General features: G+C 39.6%; 2 protein-coding genes across 2 annotated transcripts; both read right to left on the bottom strand.

Moving 5' to 3' along the window:
• Positions 1 to 7,963: 7,963 nt before the first annotated feature.
• Positions 7,964 to 9,721, bottom strand: LOC149922182 (uncharacterized). The gene is made up of 7 exons (XM_090163826.1): positions 9,487 to 9,721; positions 9,341 to 9,426; positions 9,166 to 9,273; positions 8,816 to 9,105; positions 8,643 to 8,738; positions 8,446 to 8,569; positions 7,964 to 8,375 (listed from the first exon to the last, which is right to left on the bottom strand). Exons 1-7 carry the CDS (start codon positions 9,647 to 9,649, stop codon positions 8,247 to 8,249), a joined length of 996 nt encoding a protein of 331 aa, XP_090019952.1. The 5' UTR covers positions 9,650 to 9,721; the 3' UTR covers positions 7,964 to 8,246.
• LOC149922183 (uncharacterized) lies at positions 9,679 to 18,296 on the bottom strand. Its single transcript, XM_090162258.1, has 8 exons — positions 18,221 to 18,296; positions 17,454 to 17,613; positions 16,992 to 17,126; positions 16,842 to 16,917; positions 16,690 to 16,779; positions 14,202 to 14,411; positions 11,009 to 11,163; positions 9,679 to 9,835 (listed from the first exon to the last, which is right to left on the bottom strand). The coding sequence occupies exons 2-8, from the start codon at positions 17,579 to 17,581 to the stop codon at positions 9,679 to 9,681; spliced, it is 951 nt and encodes a 316-aa protein (XP_090018384.1). The 5' UTR covers positions 17,582 to 17,613; positions 18,221 to 18,296.
• Positions 18,297 to 18,864: the final 568 nt, after the last annotated feature.

Consider the following 18,864-nt stretch of genomic DNA (forward strand, 5'->3'; position numbering starts at 1 on the left):
TAAAACTAAAACTTTACGCTTGATTTGTCCCAAACTTCTGTACGTTATAACCCATCACTGCCATGCTTCTGCGAGCGGGCGGAAAAGAGGAAATGAAAAATTGGGGACTACATTATCTTCGTCCGACCTAGGTCCGACCTTGGTCCAAGGTCCGACCAGACCGAAACAAAAGAGCCGCCCCCAATTTTGAATTCATTCTCCCCCCCTCCCCGCTGTACGAGGAGGAGGGGGTTCAAGGTCCGACCAGACCGAAACAAAAGAGCCGCCCCCAATTTTGAATTCATTCTCCCCCCTCCATGCTATACGAGCAGGAGGCGAACGGAATATCGAAAAATGGATTAGGATGCCGCCGCTCGCATAGGAATCCGCGCGCCGTTTGAGAACTAAAACCACGTAACTCGTGTAATAGTTGATTTTATAAAATGTCTTTACGATTGCTTGTTGAAATGTTGCCTTGGAATAGTTCAGCCAATGCCTAAGAATGAGTTCATAAACTCTTTAGTGGGAGATAAAACGGATCCCCAGCTGAATCGGGGAGGCAACATTTCAACAAGATGGCCAAGGTTATTTTATATAAAGAACTATTCCGTTGTTTGTTTGAAATCGAAGCCGCGTATGGCCAGAAGTAATAAATAAGTAACACTTGTCGAAGCCGTGTATGGCCAGAAGTAATAAATAAGTGTGGCACTAAATAATATTATCGCATTCTTGGCAAATCTTTTTATTTCCCCTTTGCTTTATACGAGGGGCTGATCACTCCGCGTAATCGGTGTACAGAGCCGTACCTTTGACTGTACTAATGGGATTACGCGTAATCTTTGAAGTCCCTGCCTTTGGCAGTGCTAATCTAAGCGTAATCCGGTGTACAGACTTTCTAAGAGTGGTTAGCCCCTCGGCTTTTTAGGCTTATGAGCCATTGGGAATTGATACGTTCTTGGGAATGTCGAAAACCTTGGTGGTTTTTTACTTTTCACGTCACTAAAATGACTGAATAATAGCGTCCGTTGCTAACAAGGCACTAGCAATAGCGTCCTTTGCTAACAAGGCACTAGCAATAGCGTCCGTTGCTAACAAGGCACTAGCAATAGCGTCCTTTGCTAACAAGGCACTAGCAATGGCATCCTTCGACCGTAAGGCACTATGGCCTTCTTCGACCGTAAGGCACTATGGCGTCCTTCGACCGTAAGGCACTATGGCGTCCTTCGACCGTAAGGCACTATGGCGTCCTTCGACCGTAAGGCACTATGGCGTCCTTCGACCGTAAGGCACTATGGCGTCCTTCGACCGTAAGGCACTATGGCGTCCTTCGACCGTAAGGCACTATGGCGTCCTTCGACCGTAAGGCACTATGGCGTCCTTCGACCGTAAGGCACTATGGCGTCCTTCGACCGTAAGGCACTATGGCGTCCTTCGACCGTAAGGCACTATGGCGTCCTTCGACCGTAAGGCACTATGGCGTCCTTCGACCGTAAGGCACTATGGCGTCTTTCACTCTTGTTGGAATCTGCTTAGTTGAGCTAGCCTTAAGGCTCTTTTGATGGCGATGGCGGATCAACCATTCCTCTGGTAGAATGGATGCGCTTCGGGTGATCTTCTGGTAGTTCTCCCCTTTTCTTCATGGAGCCCTTAAATTGGAAATTGATATAATACGCCGCAAGTAGCCAACAATTACTATATAACTTTTTTATCTCGAAGTGGACTTTTTATCTGAAATATATTGTCTAGTAAGTTATCTATATAGGTATAGTCTTTAGGCTCCATGACTGGTACAATATACAATGCTTTGGTGCGCTTACTAACGCATCTAGTATCTCTATGAACGTTCAACGACAATAATAAAAATCACTGTTGTATAACATAAACGAAACATTACCTGAGAGTGCCTTCGTTAGTTTTTAGAGTATAGTTTAAAGAGTATGGGCTGCTAATCAAAAATATTACAACTCAGTTGACTAAATGGTCGTTCAGAATTAATGTTAAATTAACCATTAATGATAGTGTTTAGTTTTTCCTAATTTGTATTGATGTTTGGTTAACGTATTACTTTAAAAAGGTTTGAAATATGTCTATAATTGTTGTAATAGGATTGGAAATTTCTTGATTCCTTTAACCGTAAGATGTTTGTAAACGAGAAAGAGCCAGAGAGGGGGAAATGCCATCAAATTTAACGAGCATACTTCATGCTTGTAGAATGTGGAGGTTTCGTGTTCGAAGTTAAATGGGTCTAAAAAATTAACCATTAGTGCCCTAATAGAGAAGAGATCCCTATCTACTTTTAAGCGTTTATGCCTTTCAGCTGGGTTCTCAATCTCGCTCGCTCTTCTTCGCAGTTTTTTGTTGTTGTTCATATTGTTACTAGAAAATAACACTGCCTTTCTCGGAAAATTGGTCACTCCTAGTAGTGGCCGCGAAAAGGAGAAGTTGGACAGATGCGATTTGGTCGAGTATAAGAGTGGTGGGGTTTTTAGACAGTTTTCAGTTGAGAATAAAAAAATTCGTTTGCTCTCCCAAAAAGACTATTTATTTGACTTACAAATCCGTAACATTAAAAGCGACATAAGACCCAAAAGTGTGTCAGTACGGTATAATTTTTAATGAGCGCTTGTCGCGAAGTAAAAAGAGGTAGTCTTATGGGTCTTATGTCACTTTTGGTAACACTTTATAAAAAGAGTGATTCGTCGATTTTTAATTCGTGCCTTGTTCAACTTGTTAAAATGTTCCACGCGCTCTTTAATATTTTAGCGTAAAAGGCTCGCGCATTTCTTTTTTAATTTCAGGGAGCACGCGCGAAATCGTTCGAGCCCATTTACGCTAAAATGTCAAGACGCGCGTGGAACTTTTTAACAAGTTGAATAAGACCGAGTTTATGCTCACTTCTATTGGCTATCATGGTGAAACGTAACAACTAAACAATGAGGGCAATGGTACTTTATATAAAGGCCTATTACAGAGATTAAGATATTAAATTATAAAATAGCTACATTCAAATTTAGTAAATTATTTCCCTTTTAATATTCGTTGTTTCTGCCAGTACCACTTAGTCAATATGTGCTTCAGAAAAGGTGGGTGCCATGTAGATCTAACGGGGTAGGGGTCCTTTTAAAAAAAAAACTACCCTTCTAGATAGAAACTAATCAAAAGCAAAAAAAAAACATTTAGCAGAGTAGTGTGACAAAAGAGAAACGAAAACCACCATGGGATAGGTCACGGGATGACACATGAGACATGAGCGAACGCGAGGGAAAAACTCTCCAGCAGAGATAATTTCGCAAATTTCCAAATTACTTTCTTTCTTGACGAAGTTCCGCTAAAATACAGCGACCATAAACATTTTTTTTTCATCGTCACTCATTTCGGTTTACGTAGTCAAAAGCTCAGGACATTCATTACGATAAGTTTAAATTCAAACATGGATCTACCACTAGCGATTCGCGATACTTTAAAAAATCCATGGGGAGGATCTTGCAATTGCAAGACTGGGTGCAGAACAATTACGGGGAGAAACATTTGTCCATGCAAAGCTACCGGCAAGCTGTGCACGGACAAATGCACGTGTGACGAGATCGGCACTAAAAAAATTCCGTGCAGAAATCGTAAAGGCACTTCTAAAAAAAAGAAAATTGACAAACAAGCTACCACATCATTTGAAGCGGAATTGGATTCCGAAAGTTCGGAATTTTCCGAGTCCTCTGTATCGTCAGATACAGAGGAAAATAAACAACCTAAGCCTGCGTTCCTTCAAGCAAACTGGAATTTGGATATAGAGACAATGTTGCAACAAGTAAGTTAATTTGTAAAAATTCATTTGTATGGATACCGGGATGGCTAATCATTAACAATATATAAGACCGCATTTCTGATATCGGTTCCGGTTCTTAAATTTTTACTTTAACGGTTCCGGTTCCTAGAATTTTGATATAAACGGTTCCGGTTCCTAGAATTTTGACAAACGGTTCCGGTTCCTAGAATTTTGACAAACGGTTCCGGTTCCAAGAATTTACCCGGTTTCTATTGGTTCTGGTTATTAGTTTCATTCCTAATCCTTCTAAATTAGTAAACTTTCTACTTGGTGGTAAAAAGTTTTAGAACCGTTTATCTTTCTAAAAAACGCGGTTCCGGTTCCGGTTATCATTTTTTACAAATATCGGTTCCGGTTCCGGTTATCATTTTTTACAAATATCGGTTCCGGTTCCTAGATTTAAAAATTATCGGTTCCGGTTAACCGTTGCATCCCTTCCGGACAGTGTAAAACATTTTAGACTAGGTCAGACTATCATTAACCGAAATCATTCAGTGCCATACTTATGTCTATTATATTACTTATGCTATATCTAATACAAAAATTGTACTCGAGATACAACTGATTGCTTTAATAATAATACCGCTTTACATTACTGCGAGTTCAAATTTCAGTTTTAATAAAATTATGTTAAATAGGGCAGTTCTATTGCTCCTAGTGAAAAGGTTCCTACTACGAATGTGGAATTTGAAGAAGTAAGACCGAGAGCTTAAATTCAAAGTACTGCCCATTTTAAAAGAAATCGTGTTACTCTATAGGAATACGAAGTTGAACCTTGGGAAGTTCTAGAAAAGAGCAGATACAAAACCGGCAGGGGTAAAAAGAGGACGAAGCCCCTTGCAAAAGCCACCAAAAAACCACCGAGAAAAGCCGGCCCAAAAGCAGCCGGAAACAGAGCCATAAAGGCTGCTATGGTCCAGATTGATAAAGATTACGAATCGTTCCTGGAAAGTGGTCTAGCAAACCGGAACGAGGATAATAAGGTGTGTATTATTACGCTAAACCTTAGTTTAATCGCAAAAGCTATATATAGAAGGCTAAGCAGTGGCGCATCCCGAAATAATTTTGGGGGATTTGGTTTAATAATTTAAAACAAATTAGTATAAATCCGGACGTTATTGAGTATTGAGGTGCGCCACTGTGGCTAAATCTGTCGAAATACCATGTGTGATAAGATTATTTCGCTTTAGAATATTATCAATACTATGACGGACAAAGCAAAAAATTTGCTCCTTATGAAAGTGGCTCAAATATTGCCAGAATTTAGTGTACTGGCTAATGAGGCAATTGCAGAGAGTACTGCGAGCGAAATTGCGGACATGAATATTCAAGAGCTAGGCCAATGTGAACCTCAAGGACCAGATGTAGCAACCCCAAATGCGAATGTATACGGAGCTCCAGAAGATGGCGCGCCTTTTCCTAATCCTGAGCCTAACCCCCATCCAGAATTTTGTGTCTGTGGGAATTGCAGGCCAATGCCCACAGACATGGAAAATCAATGCTGTAACCAGCATAATTGTTTAATTGGAACACCACAGTTCCGTATATTATGTTTAGAACCGTTTGTTTTAGTTCTAAACATGCGTATGCGGAACGAGCTGCTAATGGACATAGACATGCTCCAAATAGCAAATGATCGCTTGCGCTTCGCCGCGTACTCCAATTTAGCACTGTGGCTATATGGACGTTTGGGCGTGGGGAACCGCTTGGTACATCCATCTTGCTCGGTCCTCCGAATTCGCCAACGGTTCCCTAGTCCAAACGGACAATATAGAGGGTTTAGAAGGGGTTTTTATCCGGATTAGGACGGCTTACGATTTTCATCGTCCTATTAATTCTATACACTCTTTTATATCCTTATTTGTGAGAGCTGCCATTTTATTACAGGTCTGATTTCAAATAGCGCATGCAAGGCCGCTTTACGCGGTCAAGCGCACGCGACGTCTCGAGCTAATGAGCACGTGCAGGCGCCCTTGCCTGTACTATTTTAAATTAGGCCTGTAATGAAATGGCTGACTTCGTAAAAGAGTGTATATTTTAAGTAGCATCGAAAATACGAAATTAAATATTTTTCAATATTGAGTCGTTTCGGAGATAATAAAACAAATGATGTACGGAAACCTTAAATTTAACATTCAATTAAAAATTCGATTGCTAAATATAAGGGGTCATCCATACATCAAGTGTTCCTTAACTCGGAAAATGCTAAATTGTCACGAAATAGTTTCGGTCGAATTGGCTTGAAAAATCATTAGGACGCCTCTCCTAACACTATTTTTCATATACCTTGTATTTACAAATCGGGAGTTGTTCTCGGCCCTTATGTTTGGGTAATATAACTAAAATTATTTTTTTCCCATTGTAAAAGTTGAAAAAAGTAACTAATTTGTATCAAAAATAAACCTGATTCTGTTACAAAAAATTAAAATTTGCATTATCTATCAGTCGAAGATCTGTAAAAGGTTTTTAACATCTTTGCTATGCAACAAGCCTTCACTGTTTTTTTTTTTATTTTAACAGCGTTGTTTAAAAGTCAAGCGCGACTTTTTGCTAGGTTATTTGTAGAATGTTGCACTGGTTTTCTACAAACAGTTTGAGCTGTTTTTAAGTGTGGAACTCCGCTCGTCTCATCTGTAGCTTCCTAGTATTTAGGTGGCCATTGCTATAAGGGGGTGGGGGAAAGGGGGATGACACTAGCCTTTCTCTATAGCGATGATAACGTAACGATAAAACATGTTTTTGCTCATGGTATGGTCCTGGAGAAATAATTGACCGTTTCAGTCGGTTGACCCCCTGAGCGTTCTATAACACCCTAAAATTTCAAAATCGTAGCTAAAACACATTGAGATATTTGCCCTGGTCCATTTTTTAATTAACACCCTGTATATATTTCCGTCATAGCGACCATTTTGATCTTTAACGAACTCTGCGACTTGCAATACTAATTTTTTTCGAACTCAGCACCACGTTTTCAACTAGAATAAACCCTCAAACCTTTTGCATTCAAAATGTTTAATTAAACCGGTGGTAGCTCTCTGTCTATTCGTTAGGCATTTCTTAAATCATTTTTGATAAATATCCAAATTGACATAAAAGTATTAATACTAGGTGGCACAGCCACAATAGTAGCCTCTTCCTCCTAGCTCTCTATACGCCGTAATTTGCAATCGGGGGCAAAATATTCCCCTTTGATAACAAACCATGGCTCAGAACTGGCATAGGTAGATAGAGAGAACTAATACAAATCGAATGACGAATGAATTAAATTTATATCTAGGGACGTTGAAGGGAAATCGTTGTTTCGCGGGGACCTATACGGAGCTATAAGCTCGTACTGTATCCTAGCTCCCACTGTATTATTCACCTTCACCAACACCGCATACACCAGGAGTGAAAATAACAGCCTCTTTCCTCTACACTAGAGGAAGAGGCTAATAAATATTATCTTAATTGGCACAGATATCGGCTACGCGTATCTGTTTTATTCAACGCTTTTAAAAACCCGAAACTATTCCAGTGCAGTAGGAACGGGGGTACAGGGGTACGATGTACCGCTTTGAAATTGGAAATGGGCACCTAATTGGTTTCAAAAGCAGTGGCGTAGCTGATGGTCCGCAGGGCCCGCGGTGCGGGGGGGGGCGAGCTTCAAGTGGGGCCTCGAGCTTCGGGGGGGGGGGGGGGGCCCCGCTAACAATAAAAAAATTAAATAGGGGGCCTCATAGAGATTTTTGCGGGGGGGGGGGCCACTGAGTTCTCAGCTACGCCACTGTTCAAAAGGGGCACCTAAAGCCTATCGATGAGGGGGGGGCACCTAATTAAGCAATTACATGTACCCTCCTTATCTAAAACGTTCCTATAGGCGCATGAACTGTTCGAATATAAAATGCGGATAAGCAAATCAGATTATAGCAGATCAGATAAACGAAGGGGCAGATTACCATACACATCTGTTTAATCGATGTCATTATAATCTGATAAAAACAGATAACCATTTTCAGATAAAAATTAGAAACACTAACTACGTATATCTTTAGAAAGTTTGGGTACATACCTTTCTCATTTCGAACTGGAATTGCCCCAGCAGTTGCACCAATATCGCAACGAAAGAAATTTTCATCAATGAATCATTCAAACACACCATAATACACCAAATAAATATTCGTTAAAAGTTCACGAGTAAGGCACAGGTATTAAGGCACCAAGACACAGTTGTTAAGCGTCCTTCACGAGTAAGGCACTAGGACACGTTTATTAAGCGTCCTTCACGAGTAAGGCACTGAGACGCAATCGTCGAGCGTCTCTCACTAGTAAGTCGCCAACACTTAGTTAGGTGTCCTTTAAGAATAAGGCACTAAAAGACGTTTGTTAGGCGTCTTTCACAAATATGGCAATAAGGAAGACTATTGTTAAGCATTCTCCACGCATAAGTACTTCGGTTCCGAATAGATTATTCGTGAAATCTACTTTTATGAGCTTCTCTCAATTCTTCTTTTGATGGTGGGTCAATCATTCCTCTGGTTGGGTGTATACGTTTGGGATGATCTTCTGGTAGCTCTTCTCTTTTTTTCATGGAGCCCTTACGTTGATGTTTTGTATATTATTCCGCAAAAAACAAGTATACTTCTGATTATATAAAATCATCTTACCTTGAATTGAGCTCTGTTTTCAAATATATCTTCCAGCAACCCATCCATGTAAGTATACGTTTTCGGTTCCATAACTGGAACTACATACCACGCCTTAGTGCGCTTGCTAAAGCACCTGGTATCTCTGATTGTTTAATGATTATCAATAACTGTCATTGTTATATGTATAAGTCTGATAGACGTCTGTAGAAACTTACCTTAACGTACCATCCTTGGTTCGTGCTTGGGGACGGTCTACATGATGGTTGTGGTCTATGCAAGCCAACTTTACGCGCATGTCCAGACTTTCATAACTATAAAAATACTCAGATCTTATTTCAAACATATGATCAAGAGAAATGTGTCTGATGAACTATTTTTATTTCCTTACCTGAAAGCAAATCGCTTTGATGCATACATCAGAATTAGGCTATGATAATTTTCTAGAAATCCTGTGTGTCTGAAGTTGACGTAATACCCCATATTGTTAACAATGTAAGGGCGTTTTACGAATTTTATCAGCGCTTCCAATACATCCGAATTTGGTTTCAGCCATTCATGTTCTTCTAATTGCTCAGGTGTGAGGTCATCATGAGCGCAAGCTAGTGGTCCATTAAATGTCATTGGATTAAACCATTCGTGCCGGTTGCATACATGATTTAATGTAGTGTACCAGATACCCTAAATTTGAAAATTAAGTAACGAGAATGGAACCATAATTTTATAATTGTAAGTATATACAAGCATCGTTTCCTTAGACCCATGACATTCTCTTGCGGCATACCAAAAATGGTTCCTAATGAGTGGTGCCCAGTGGGCCAATGCTTCAAACCCTTTTTTCTGTGATAGCTATATGTATAGGGACCATTATGGTATAATCGATTTTAATAAAAACTAAAAGCAAAATAATACATACTTCCATTAATTTCTTCAAAATATTTTTAGAAGCGTGCCATATGTCCCAAGAATGTTTTACTTCTTCATATATACCTTGTTTTTTTTCTATTTTCATAGATAACTATTAGATAAAATGTCTAAATTACGTTTAAAAAATTATCTTACTGAGCAAGGCAGTGACTTGTACGTGAGCATCGGTAACAACTTCTTTGATTTTGCATCTAAACTGTTGCGAAAGCTCATGGGTTTCAGAAAATGCAAGCTCAAAGGCAAGTATTTCCATGTTTGTACTCTTTCCCTTGGCGTGCCTGACATCCCTGGATTTCATGGATAATACTTTTTTGGATGTCGTGTCCGCTAGTGTATACTGGCAATCCTTTGCACAGTGACCCGGAGAATCGTTCCTAGCATCGCCGCTAATATTAAATTTCGACCTCTAAGTTCCTCGAAGGTTTTTAACTGACTCTTCTCCCAGAATTCGTTGACAGCCGGTGCAATTAAATGGTATTGATAGCTTTAAAAAATTAAAATTATATAATTTTGTTTTGTAACTGGTGTTAGCAAAAATATTGGCGAAAATACGCCATAATGTATAAATGGGCTACATATTAGACAACAATTACGGTGCGACCGTCAAACGTCCCTACAAAAGCAATCATCTTAAAGGGAATATAATCTCAGGTATTTTTGTCGCCCTCCAAGGGTTCCAATATTGTCCGCTGCCTCCCATGGCTTTTCACACTTGCGGCGCTGATTATTGCCTTATTTTGGAAGGAATCCCGGAAATTGATGGGGAAATTTTATATCGATTAATATATCATTTACATTTTTTACAATCGGTTGAAGTGTTTAGTAGGAGACCGGCGAAACCACAAAAAATGGGTACTGCCCACGTTCTGGACCACCGAACAAAGGGTCCTATAAAATGGGAAAATGACAAACTTCTTGCTGCTCGATTTCCAAATAATTTACAATGGCGAGGAGGGAGCTACATGTTTAATCGATTGACTTATCGCTTGATTTGATAATTGATAATCAGCTAGGCTAATACCCAAGGCACCACCTTAGGCCTAAGTCATCAAGCGACTTTTGAAGCCTTTAATTCAGGTGACCGCGTTACAATGCGTAGAAGGGTGGTGGCAAGCCCTGCATGCAACACGAGCCAACAGCTCCCTACACTAACTATTTCCGTTAACCTTAACAAGTTTTTTTATGGAAGGGGAAACCGAAGAGCTCGGGGGAAAAACCCCTAAACCAGTGGGAAAAGAACTTGCAAACTCAACGCAGAAGGAGTTGTTCCGAGTTTTCACCCAGTGCCACAAGCTGGGATCGTACCCGGTTCCTCTTGCTGCGAGGCGAAAGTGCTAACCACTCCGCCACCCCAAATAGTACCAGAGTAACAGAACAACGAACGGTGGCGACTACGTACCAGGTCATATTAGTGCACACAAATCTCCTTAGGATTGTGTATAGAGCATTTTCAACCGAGGGGGTAGCCTCTTAAGAAATATGGTGTACAAATAGCGCGAAATCAAAATAATTATTTCCGGAAATGTTACAAATCCACGAGAAATATTAGAAATATCGGAAATATTTGAGAAATATCGGAAATATTTGAGAAATATCGGAAATATTTGAGAAATATCGGAAATATTTAGGTAACAAAGTATGAAAGGAAAAAACTTACTCGCTGTAAGTGTCTTTCTTGAAAAATAATATTTTCGAATGTCGCATGAACAGCGCAATTTTCCCATACATATTTCCAGACAAAGGAATGCAACTGGCCACAGTTATGTTACCAGAATATAGGCCATGAAACAACGGCTGGCTGCTCCATCGCCCCTAAAAGATAAGAGATGAATTTCAATACATATGAATGAAACATTTTCTTTAAAGACTGCAGACATTCCCCGAGCGAGGTGCCTGGCGGGGAGTGTTCAACACGGTTTACACGTTTATTAGTTGCCATAGTTACACACCCTTTTATAACAGAGCGGATCCGACACAGGGCGGAGCTCAGCATACAATTTTAGCGTTTTAAAGTTATGAAAAGTTACGAAAATTATAACAACATTTAGAACCTCATACAATAAACATTCTACAAACGCAAAACAATTAATCATATAAGGCCAGTCAAAAAGGGAATACAGAACATCTTGCCGTTTAGTCCACAATAAATCCAGCTCATCAATAACAAGTACAATGGCTTTCTGAGACTTTGAAAACAAGTTTTGAATAATTTGAAGTGATTGATTAATGCTCACTGTATCACCGGTTAATTGTTTGACAATTTGAACGTAACACTGGTGAGGTGCTGTTAAATTCATGGCATTTACTTCAACTAAATGGAAATCCGGTAGGAATCCAGCTTCCATGTTTTCTTTCAAATAGCGTAAAACTCTTTTAATTGTCTGAGTTTTGCACGGTAATAACGAATCATGGCGTCAAATAAACCGTGGAACGTGGCTTCCCGAATCGCACGACCAATTAGCATGTACTAAGGTCAAAATATCGGAAACATTGCGACGCAAACGTTTGAAACAAATATCTGTTCTCAAGCTCGGAATATTTGGTCTTTTTTCTTCGAATTAGCCTGGGCGGCGGCCAAGAGGAAGACTGTAGAGGAAGACGCCAAATACGACGGAGCCAAAGGGTCAGTGCGGGTCAAGTCCTTCACCAACGATTTCCCGTCGATCCACCAGAAATGCATAAATTTAAACCATTTAAATGAAACAAGTACCTTCGCAGATTGCAATGGGCCCTAATGTTTATTACATTTTTGTTCCGTTTAGTACATTGGACGTGGACGGGCTGCATGATACATATTATGCTACTAGTCTACTTCTAGGGAAGAGGCAGAGTAATTAATTTTTATAACATATTATAACGTACAATAAACTTCGGTTTCATAAATGGAGTTTAAACCCGATTTTATAAGAATCAGAGCTTTCAGAGGAGCTTTCCATTTTTTCATATCCGAAAATTCTCAGGGGGTATATTATATTATGCGCGCGGTACAAGTGGTTTTTTTTAAAAGTAAATGACTTTTAGATGTAATTTGACCTTCCGAATCGTTTAAAACTATTACCAAATTTCTAGGACTATAAAGCCCAGTTCACACAATTGAATTAATTGCGCCACTTAATTGTATTCAACTAATTGTAAGCAAGAAAAATGTATAGTGTGAATAGAAAAAGTGGGAAAAATGTTACAATTTTCGGTTTACTTTATACATTTCTCTCGTTTACAATTAGTTGGACCCAATGAAGTGGCTCAATTAATTCAATTGTGTGAACTGGGCTTAAGAATGTACAATTCAATCATTTTTGTGGATTTTGGCCGTCAACTTCCAAGATGGTTGCAAAAGCACAACGTAGAGCGTGAGGGACACTTCACCAGGAATTTGCGAATTCATCGTACCCCTGAAATCGCATTTCCCTGCTGTTTGATTTGTGCTTGTTGCAGCCTACTTCCAGGGGCTAGTAGGCCAAACTTTGAGGCTCCCTGACCGACGTCCCTGGCGCTCTTTTAACTTATCGTAGGAAAATGGGACAAAAACCGGCATAATTCTCAGCTCATCCCCTACAACTCCTTACAAATTTTGCATAACCTTTGGAAACACCCTGTATAAATTGACTGAACAATATAGAAAATTAGTATTTAACGTAAGCGTATTTAGCCCGCACTTTTTTCGTCCAAATTCAATTTGGGAAATAGCAGAGCCTGCGAAAGTATTGTTTGAAGCGTATAATATAAGGATAATATCCATACTACTGTGGATACTTCTCTTAAAGGGAATATAACCTGCAAAGCAATCTTTACGGAAGACCCCTTCAATTTTTCAAATGTCCCTGTACAGTGGCGCCAAACATTTTTAAAGCCAAAGGCAAGAGCGGCCAGAGCTGCAAGCGTTGGTGTGCCACACCAAATACCTGAGGTTATATTCCCTTTAAGATATTGTAATCGATTCGGCGTTCGAATCGATTACAGAAGCATTTCGATTGGCTTTCTTAGTGCCCGCCAGGATGACACGCTCTGTCGCGTGGCCGAGACGTCAGCGATTATCACGTGACAACGCATCCGGGCCGAAAAGCCTATAAAGGCAGAAGTCAACCAATTAGCCTTCTCAGTTTACATAGAGCCACGTTGTGGCAAATGCAAGAAGCTCATGAACTGCTCGATTTTCGTCTGCAAAGCAGAGGCTTTATTGAAAAATCGTCTGACGAAAATCCAGCAGTTCATGAGCTTCTCGCCTTCTCGCATTTGCCACTACGTGGCTCTATGTAAACTGAAAAGGCTAATTGTCTTTCTTTCTTCTCTCGTTATCTTTGATCCCCACGTGCGACGTGAGACGGATGAGTCTCTTGAATTTTTAGTTAACTCGTTTGTTGAGTCCCCGAGTTATTTGAGTGAGGAAAGGAGATTGAATTTTCTCGTAAGTTTATTATGTATCATTTTCAATTGTCATTAAACGTATTTTCTGATGTATTCAACTCGTGTCATAATTATTCATAGATAAAACTTGCCTGGCCCGAACCCTTAAATTGTGACGGTTTAACCTAATCGTGTCGCATCCTTAATTGAATACGGTTAGGTTGACCGAACCCGTTACAATATTATAATACAAGGTGGCACAGCCACAACAGTAGCCTCTTCCTACTAGCACTATCTACGCCGTAATTTCCGATCGGGGGCAAAATATCCCCCTTTGATTAAAAACCGCGCCTCAGCACTGACATCGGCAGATAGAGAAAGCTAATATAAATCGAATGACGCCTGAATTAATACGCCGTAATTTTCAAGAGAGAGAAAATAACAGCCTCTTTCCTCTATACTAGAGGAAGAGGCTAAAAATTGAATACTTTCGAAAATAATCAAACCTTGCTGTGTCTTTTGGCGTTACTCCCTGGACCTATGCACCTATAATTCACTTCAACTGCTGTTCCAACATTCCTTGTCTTATATTCAAGAGGTTCGGAGCAGCCTTTGCACTTTGCACCATATGCTGTCTTCACTAAAGCGAGTAATGTTGGCAGATGTACCAGTGCCATCTCGTCTTTTACATTGTATTTAATTGGTTCTGTAGTAGCCTAAAAAAAAACACTTTTAGAAAACAACTTTCTAGTAATGTATTAGTTCCAGTCTAAATCGTAAAAATATAATACGGACAGGTAAACAACAGTAATATGTACCCTTACGTCAACGTTAACTTGGTTTTTCCCGTAGGTGAGAATAGTCACCACAGGGCCAGATTAAGTAGATATCCAAATTTATACATTTCAGCACTTCATCTTAAAGGGAATATAACCTCCAACGCGATCTGAATGAAATACCCAACAATTTCAGGAATTACCGTTGGGGCGCGACATACCACTAACAAAGCAGCGCCGGAAATTTTAAAGCCGAAGGAGGCAACAAATGTTGGAACTTTTAGCGGGCGACGAAAATACTAAAGGTTATATTCCCTTTAACGTACGTCGACGGGTCGGACATTCAAAGTACAATTCAGAGTCGGGGATGGTTACTGTTCGGGGACACCTTTCTTGGACATTGGAGGTAATTATTTTTTCGTTGTACTTCATTTCGAACTTCTGACTAACGACCATAGAAATCAGAAGGTAATTAAAACGATTTTTCCAATGGCGGAATGCCCGCCGATTAGAACCGCAGCTTTGGCTTTACTAGAGCTCGGCGAAACAGATAAATTAACCGCTAAAGTTTTGATTAATTATAAAAATTACCATTAACTATTTATCCATGGATATTATCCACGGCAATTTAACATGTAAAATAATCGGGTTTCTTTTTTCGGATAATTTTCGTTTGCGGATAAAAATAAATTAAGTGATTATTTCTTATCCAAACGTCGAGCTCTAGGCGTTACTAAAATATAGCGGAATCCGCCGGTGGTGGCCTCTCCCACTAGTTTTGTAGTTAAAACGTCTACCTTCGTTACCAATGAAGAATATTGTAAAAAGACGGCGTTACCGACTAATCCGGCAGTTTCAAATCGGCACGCGGTATACCATAAGGTTATGTATTTGCACCCTGCCGTTCCGCTGGGCACTACGGCGGCACACAAGACAAAGAGTCATGCCGGACAAAAATGCACTTTGCGAAACAAACGTTCGGCCAGTGAGACAGCCATAAAGACCGGCTCACATATGGCAAACAAACGCCCTCATCATGGCCCAACAAAAGGCGACACCATGGGCTGCCCTAATTCCCACCCTCGCACAGCTGAGGACTAGAGTGACTTCGTCTTCCACCACAACTATCCTCCCCAGTAGGATATTGAATGCCAAGTATGGAACACCCCCGAGGTTCCAGTGACCCAGCGCCCCGAGCACGTGACACCCCAAGGACTCCAGTGACCCAGCAAACCGGGTGTGGACCGCCCCCAAGAGCCCCGCGACTCCGAACGCCGGGTGTGGAGCCCCTCAAGAGCTCCAGTGACCCCATAGGAACATCGCACTGTGACGTTGCAAGACGTCACCCATGCTTTTTCCTATACAAATAATATTCCCTGAAAATGGCGGCCATGGCCAAAGCTACAGAGTGCCATGTCCGCTATTGCTAAAATCGTTCTACCCCTTCAAAAATAACTGTAGGTTTTTCCCACGGTGTTCCAGTTTGGAATGGTCTTATGGTTCCATATGTTTTTTGCACTTTTTTAAGGCCTTTTAACCAGTAGCCTTGTTATATAGCGTAGGAGGATGGTGGCACTAACTGGGATTGAACCCAGCTTCTATTGCTTAGAGGCGAAAGTGCTAACCACTCCGCCACCCAACCTTCTACAAAGTCAAACTTCAATTCATTCCCACAATTTCACATGTCATTAGATACATTATACATAATCCAATCTATTTAGATTTATCCACACTAACACGATATTTCCAAGAATTGTAGGAAACATTTATTTGCTAAAAGGACATCCAATTAAAACTATACACATTGTGAATTTTTATCGTGACTGATGAATATGTAGACATTTCCATACTAAATATCAGAATTTTTTTTGTCTTGTGAGTGAAAATCATTTAGGTTAGGGTAGGTTAGGGTAGGTTATAGGTCGAGAGGCTCATCGCATTCAACAAATTTCTACTCAGTATATGTTAAATCTATATTAAGTTATGTAACCACTTTACTGCAATCAAAGCTACAGGTTTTTCTACCTATTACAGGGAGTGCTCAGCCTTTGGTTGAGGGCCCCTTTGTCAAGTTCAACCCTGGGCCCCTATTCCTATACTTACGCCAGTGGTCATATCTTTTGTCAAAGTAGCACAGCATTTTTTTTAAATAAATATGTTACTCTACCTTAGTTGTTTTTATTCTAAAGCAAACAAAAGCCAATAACAAAGAACGTACTTTTATAGTTGGCTCTATTAGAAGAGATTCCAATTCAGATCCAATTTCCTCCACCTCGGGTACAATCTCCTCCATTTCTTCATCATCCCTCTTATTATGACCCATATAAGTTAACTGATTTACAGAAAATGCTAAATATTAATAATTCTTACTAGCTCAGTAGAAAAATCACTTGCTTCAGTGAACGTGTGAGTGAAATTTAGCATATTTTCATCATTATCTTCCTCACTAAATTAACATATATTATTCAATACAAAATTTAATAAACTAACAGCCTTTAACAGTTATTGAAAGAACCTTACTCTGAATTTTCCAAAACACCAGTCATTTCGTGTTCTACTTCACTAGTCATTTTTGCACCTTCGTCATCACTTATATCTTTATATTCCTGATGCGCTAAATCTTCAAACTCCTTGTCTGACTCAGACTCATCTAATCTATAATTATAAAATATTAGGGAAACAAAGGTTGTTCTATATTTGCAAACGTTAACAATGATAACCAGTGGTGTATCCAGGGGGGTGGAACAGGCAGCACATGCCCCCGATGAAATGTATGGTTGTATATACAATGTTTTTACTTTTAGTTTTATTTTTTCAATTGTCGAAACGAAATATTTAAGTCGTATTTTTCAGTGAAAAATTCGTTTAATTTATATACATATATATGTTTATATATATATGTTTATATATCTATATTTTTTTTAAAAGTAGTAACACCCTCACAACTGTCTAGCATTATCAAGATATAAAAGTACTACGTACATTGGAGAATATAAATTTTTAAAATGACTTTTCAAAGTCTTGGTCTTTGAAGCTGGTGTTGAGAAAAGGTTTCGCCCTTGGTATTTCTCTGGTGTCGGATTTGGGGTCACCTCGGGATCCGATTCCATCGCCAAACCATATGCAATATGTGACACATTTTCTATGATATTTGTAATTAAAACAATGACATGGCAATAGTTTTACACATCTGCTCCCATATTAAAATACGTTAAGACCAAATTAAAGTTTTAGACAGCATTATTTGACATAAACACTTAAATAATCATAATACTTAAGTCCCCCCCACCTTATGCTTAAGTTAGCTATTGACTACTATTCTTATTTTCCAGGTGTAGGAGAGTGCGGACAACCACTCAGTTCTAACGCCAAGGGATAGGCTGAGTAGACTGTTCAAGAGGGGCCCACAATCTGTCAACTATTGATAGACGTGATTGAACACGCATACAACCAAAAGTTTGCAATAATAATTATGGCAAACTTTTTGTTGCGTAACCAATCACACTGAACCTTATGCCAGCAGTGGAAGAGGAATCGAAACAATGTAAAATTGCTTGCGGCACTCTTTAAGCACTAGACAACAACAACTTGCACTTAGTATTACCATTAGTCTAAGGAAAATTAGGCCTCAGGGCTTATCAAGAAACCCTGTATTGTTGTCCAAAACAGTATTTTTTTTTTCATCATTTACCCTACGTTACATGGTGGCAGATATGTAAAACAATGATAATGGAAATACAGATACTTACTTGGTTGTGGGTTTCGTTCATAAGTTCGAATTGGCTTCACAAAAATTTGGTGATCAGTTTGGCTGCCAAAGTCCCTAAAATACTTATAACAGACGGGGCTCCCAATTGCTTTTAATTTTATCTATTTCAAGGCGAGCACCGTCGTTACAATATGCTCGACTGGGAATCAGCCTATCGGTTTCCGTAGAAGGAATTAAACACCAATTTGTTTAGCATAAAACAATGTTTTAATTACCGTTGGTAATTTGAAATAAAATAATACAATAACAATAGGAATACACTGGCTTGAAATTATAATTAAAGATAAGGAAGAAAAACTCTTACAAGGAACTCCATTTTACTTGCTCCGTTACTTTCACTAGCCCAATCAATCTTCAGTATTAACCGGTCACTAGCTCTTCGAAAAACCTTCAAAAAGAAAAACGTCTTCTCTCGCACGTGGATCTTTCGCGTTCTAAAATCATAAGAAACTCGTCCGTCAACGAATGACGGTGGCGCCATCGTCCTTCGTCTTCGTGCAACAGATGGCGGGACTTCAATTTTAAAGCACCTTTTGGCTGCTCCATCTGTTGCATTCTCCCTCCCTTTGGAGTTTTCGTCGAAGCGATAGAAATATAAAAAATTAACATTGGGTTACTTTATAA

This window comes from Leiobunum rupestre, chromosome 11 (assembly GCF_980474605.1).
Source record: "Leiobunum rupestre chromosome 11, qqLeiRupe1.1.hap1, whole genome shotgun sequence".
Classification (NCBI taxonomy): domain Eukaryota; kingdom Metazoa; phylum Arthropoda; class Arachnida; order Opiliones; family Sclerosomatidae; genus Leiobunum; species Leiobunum rupestre.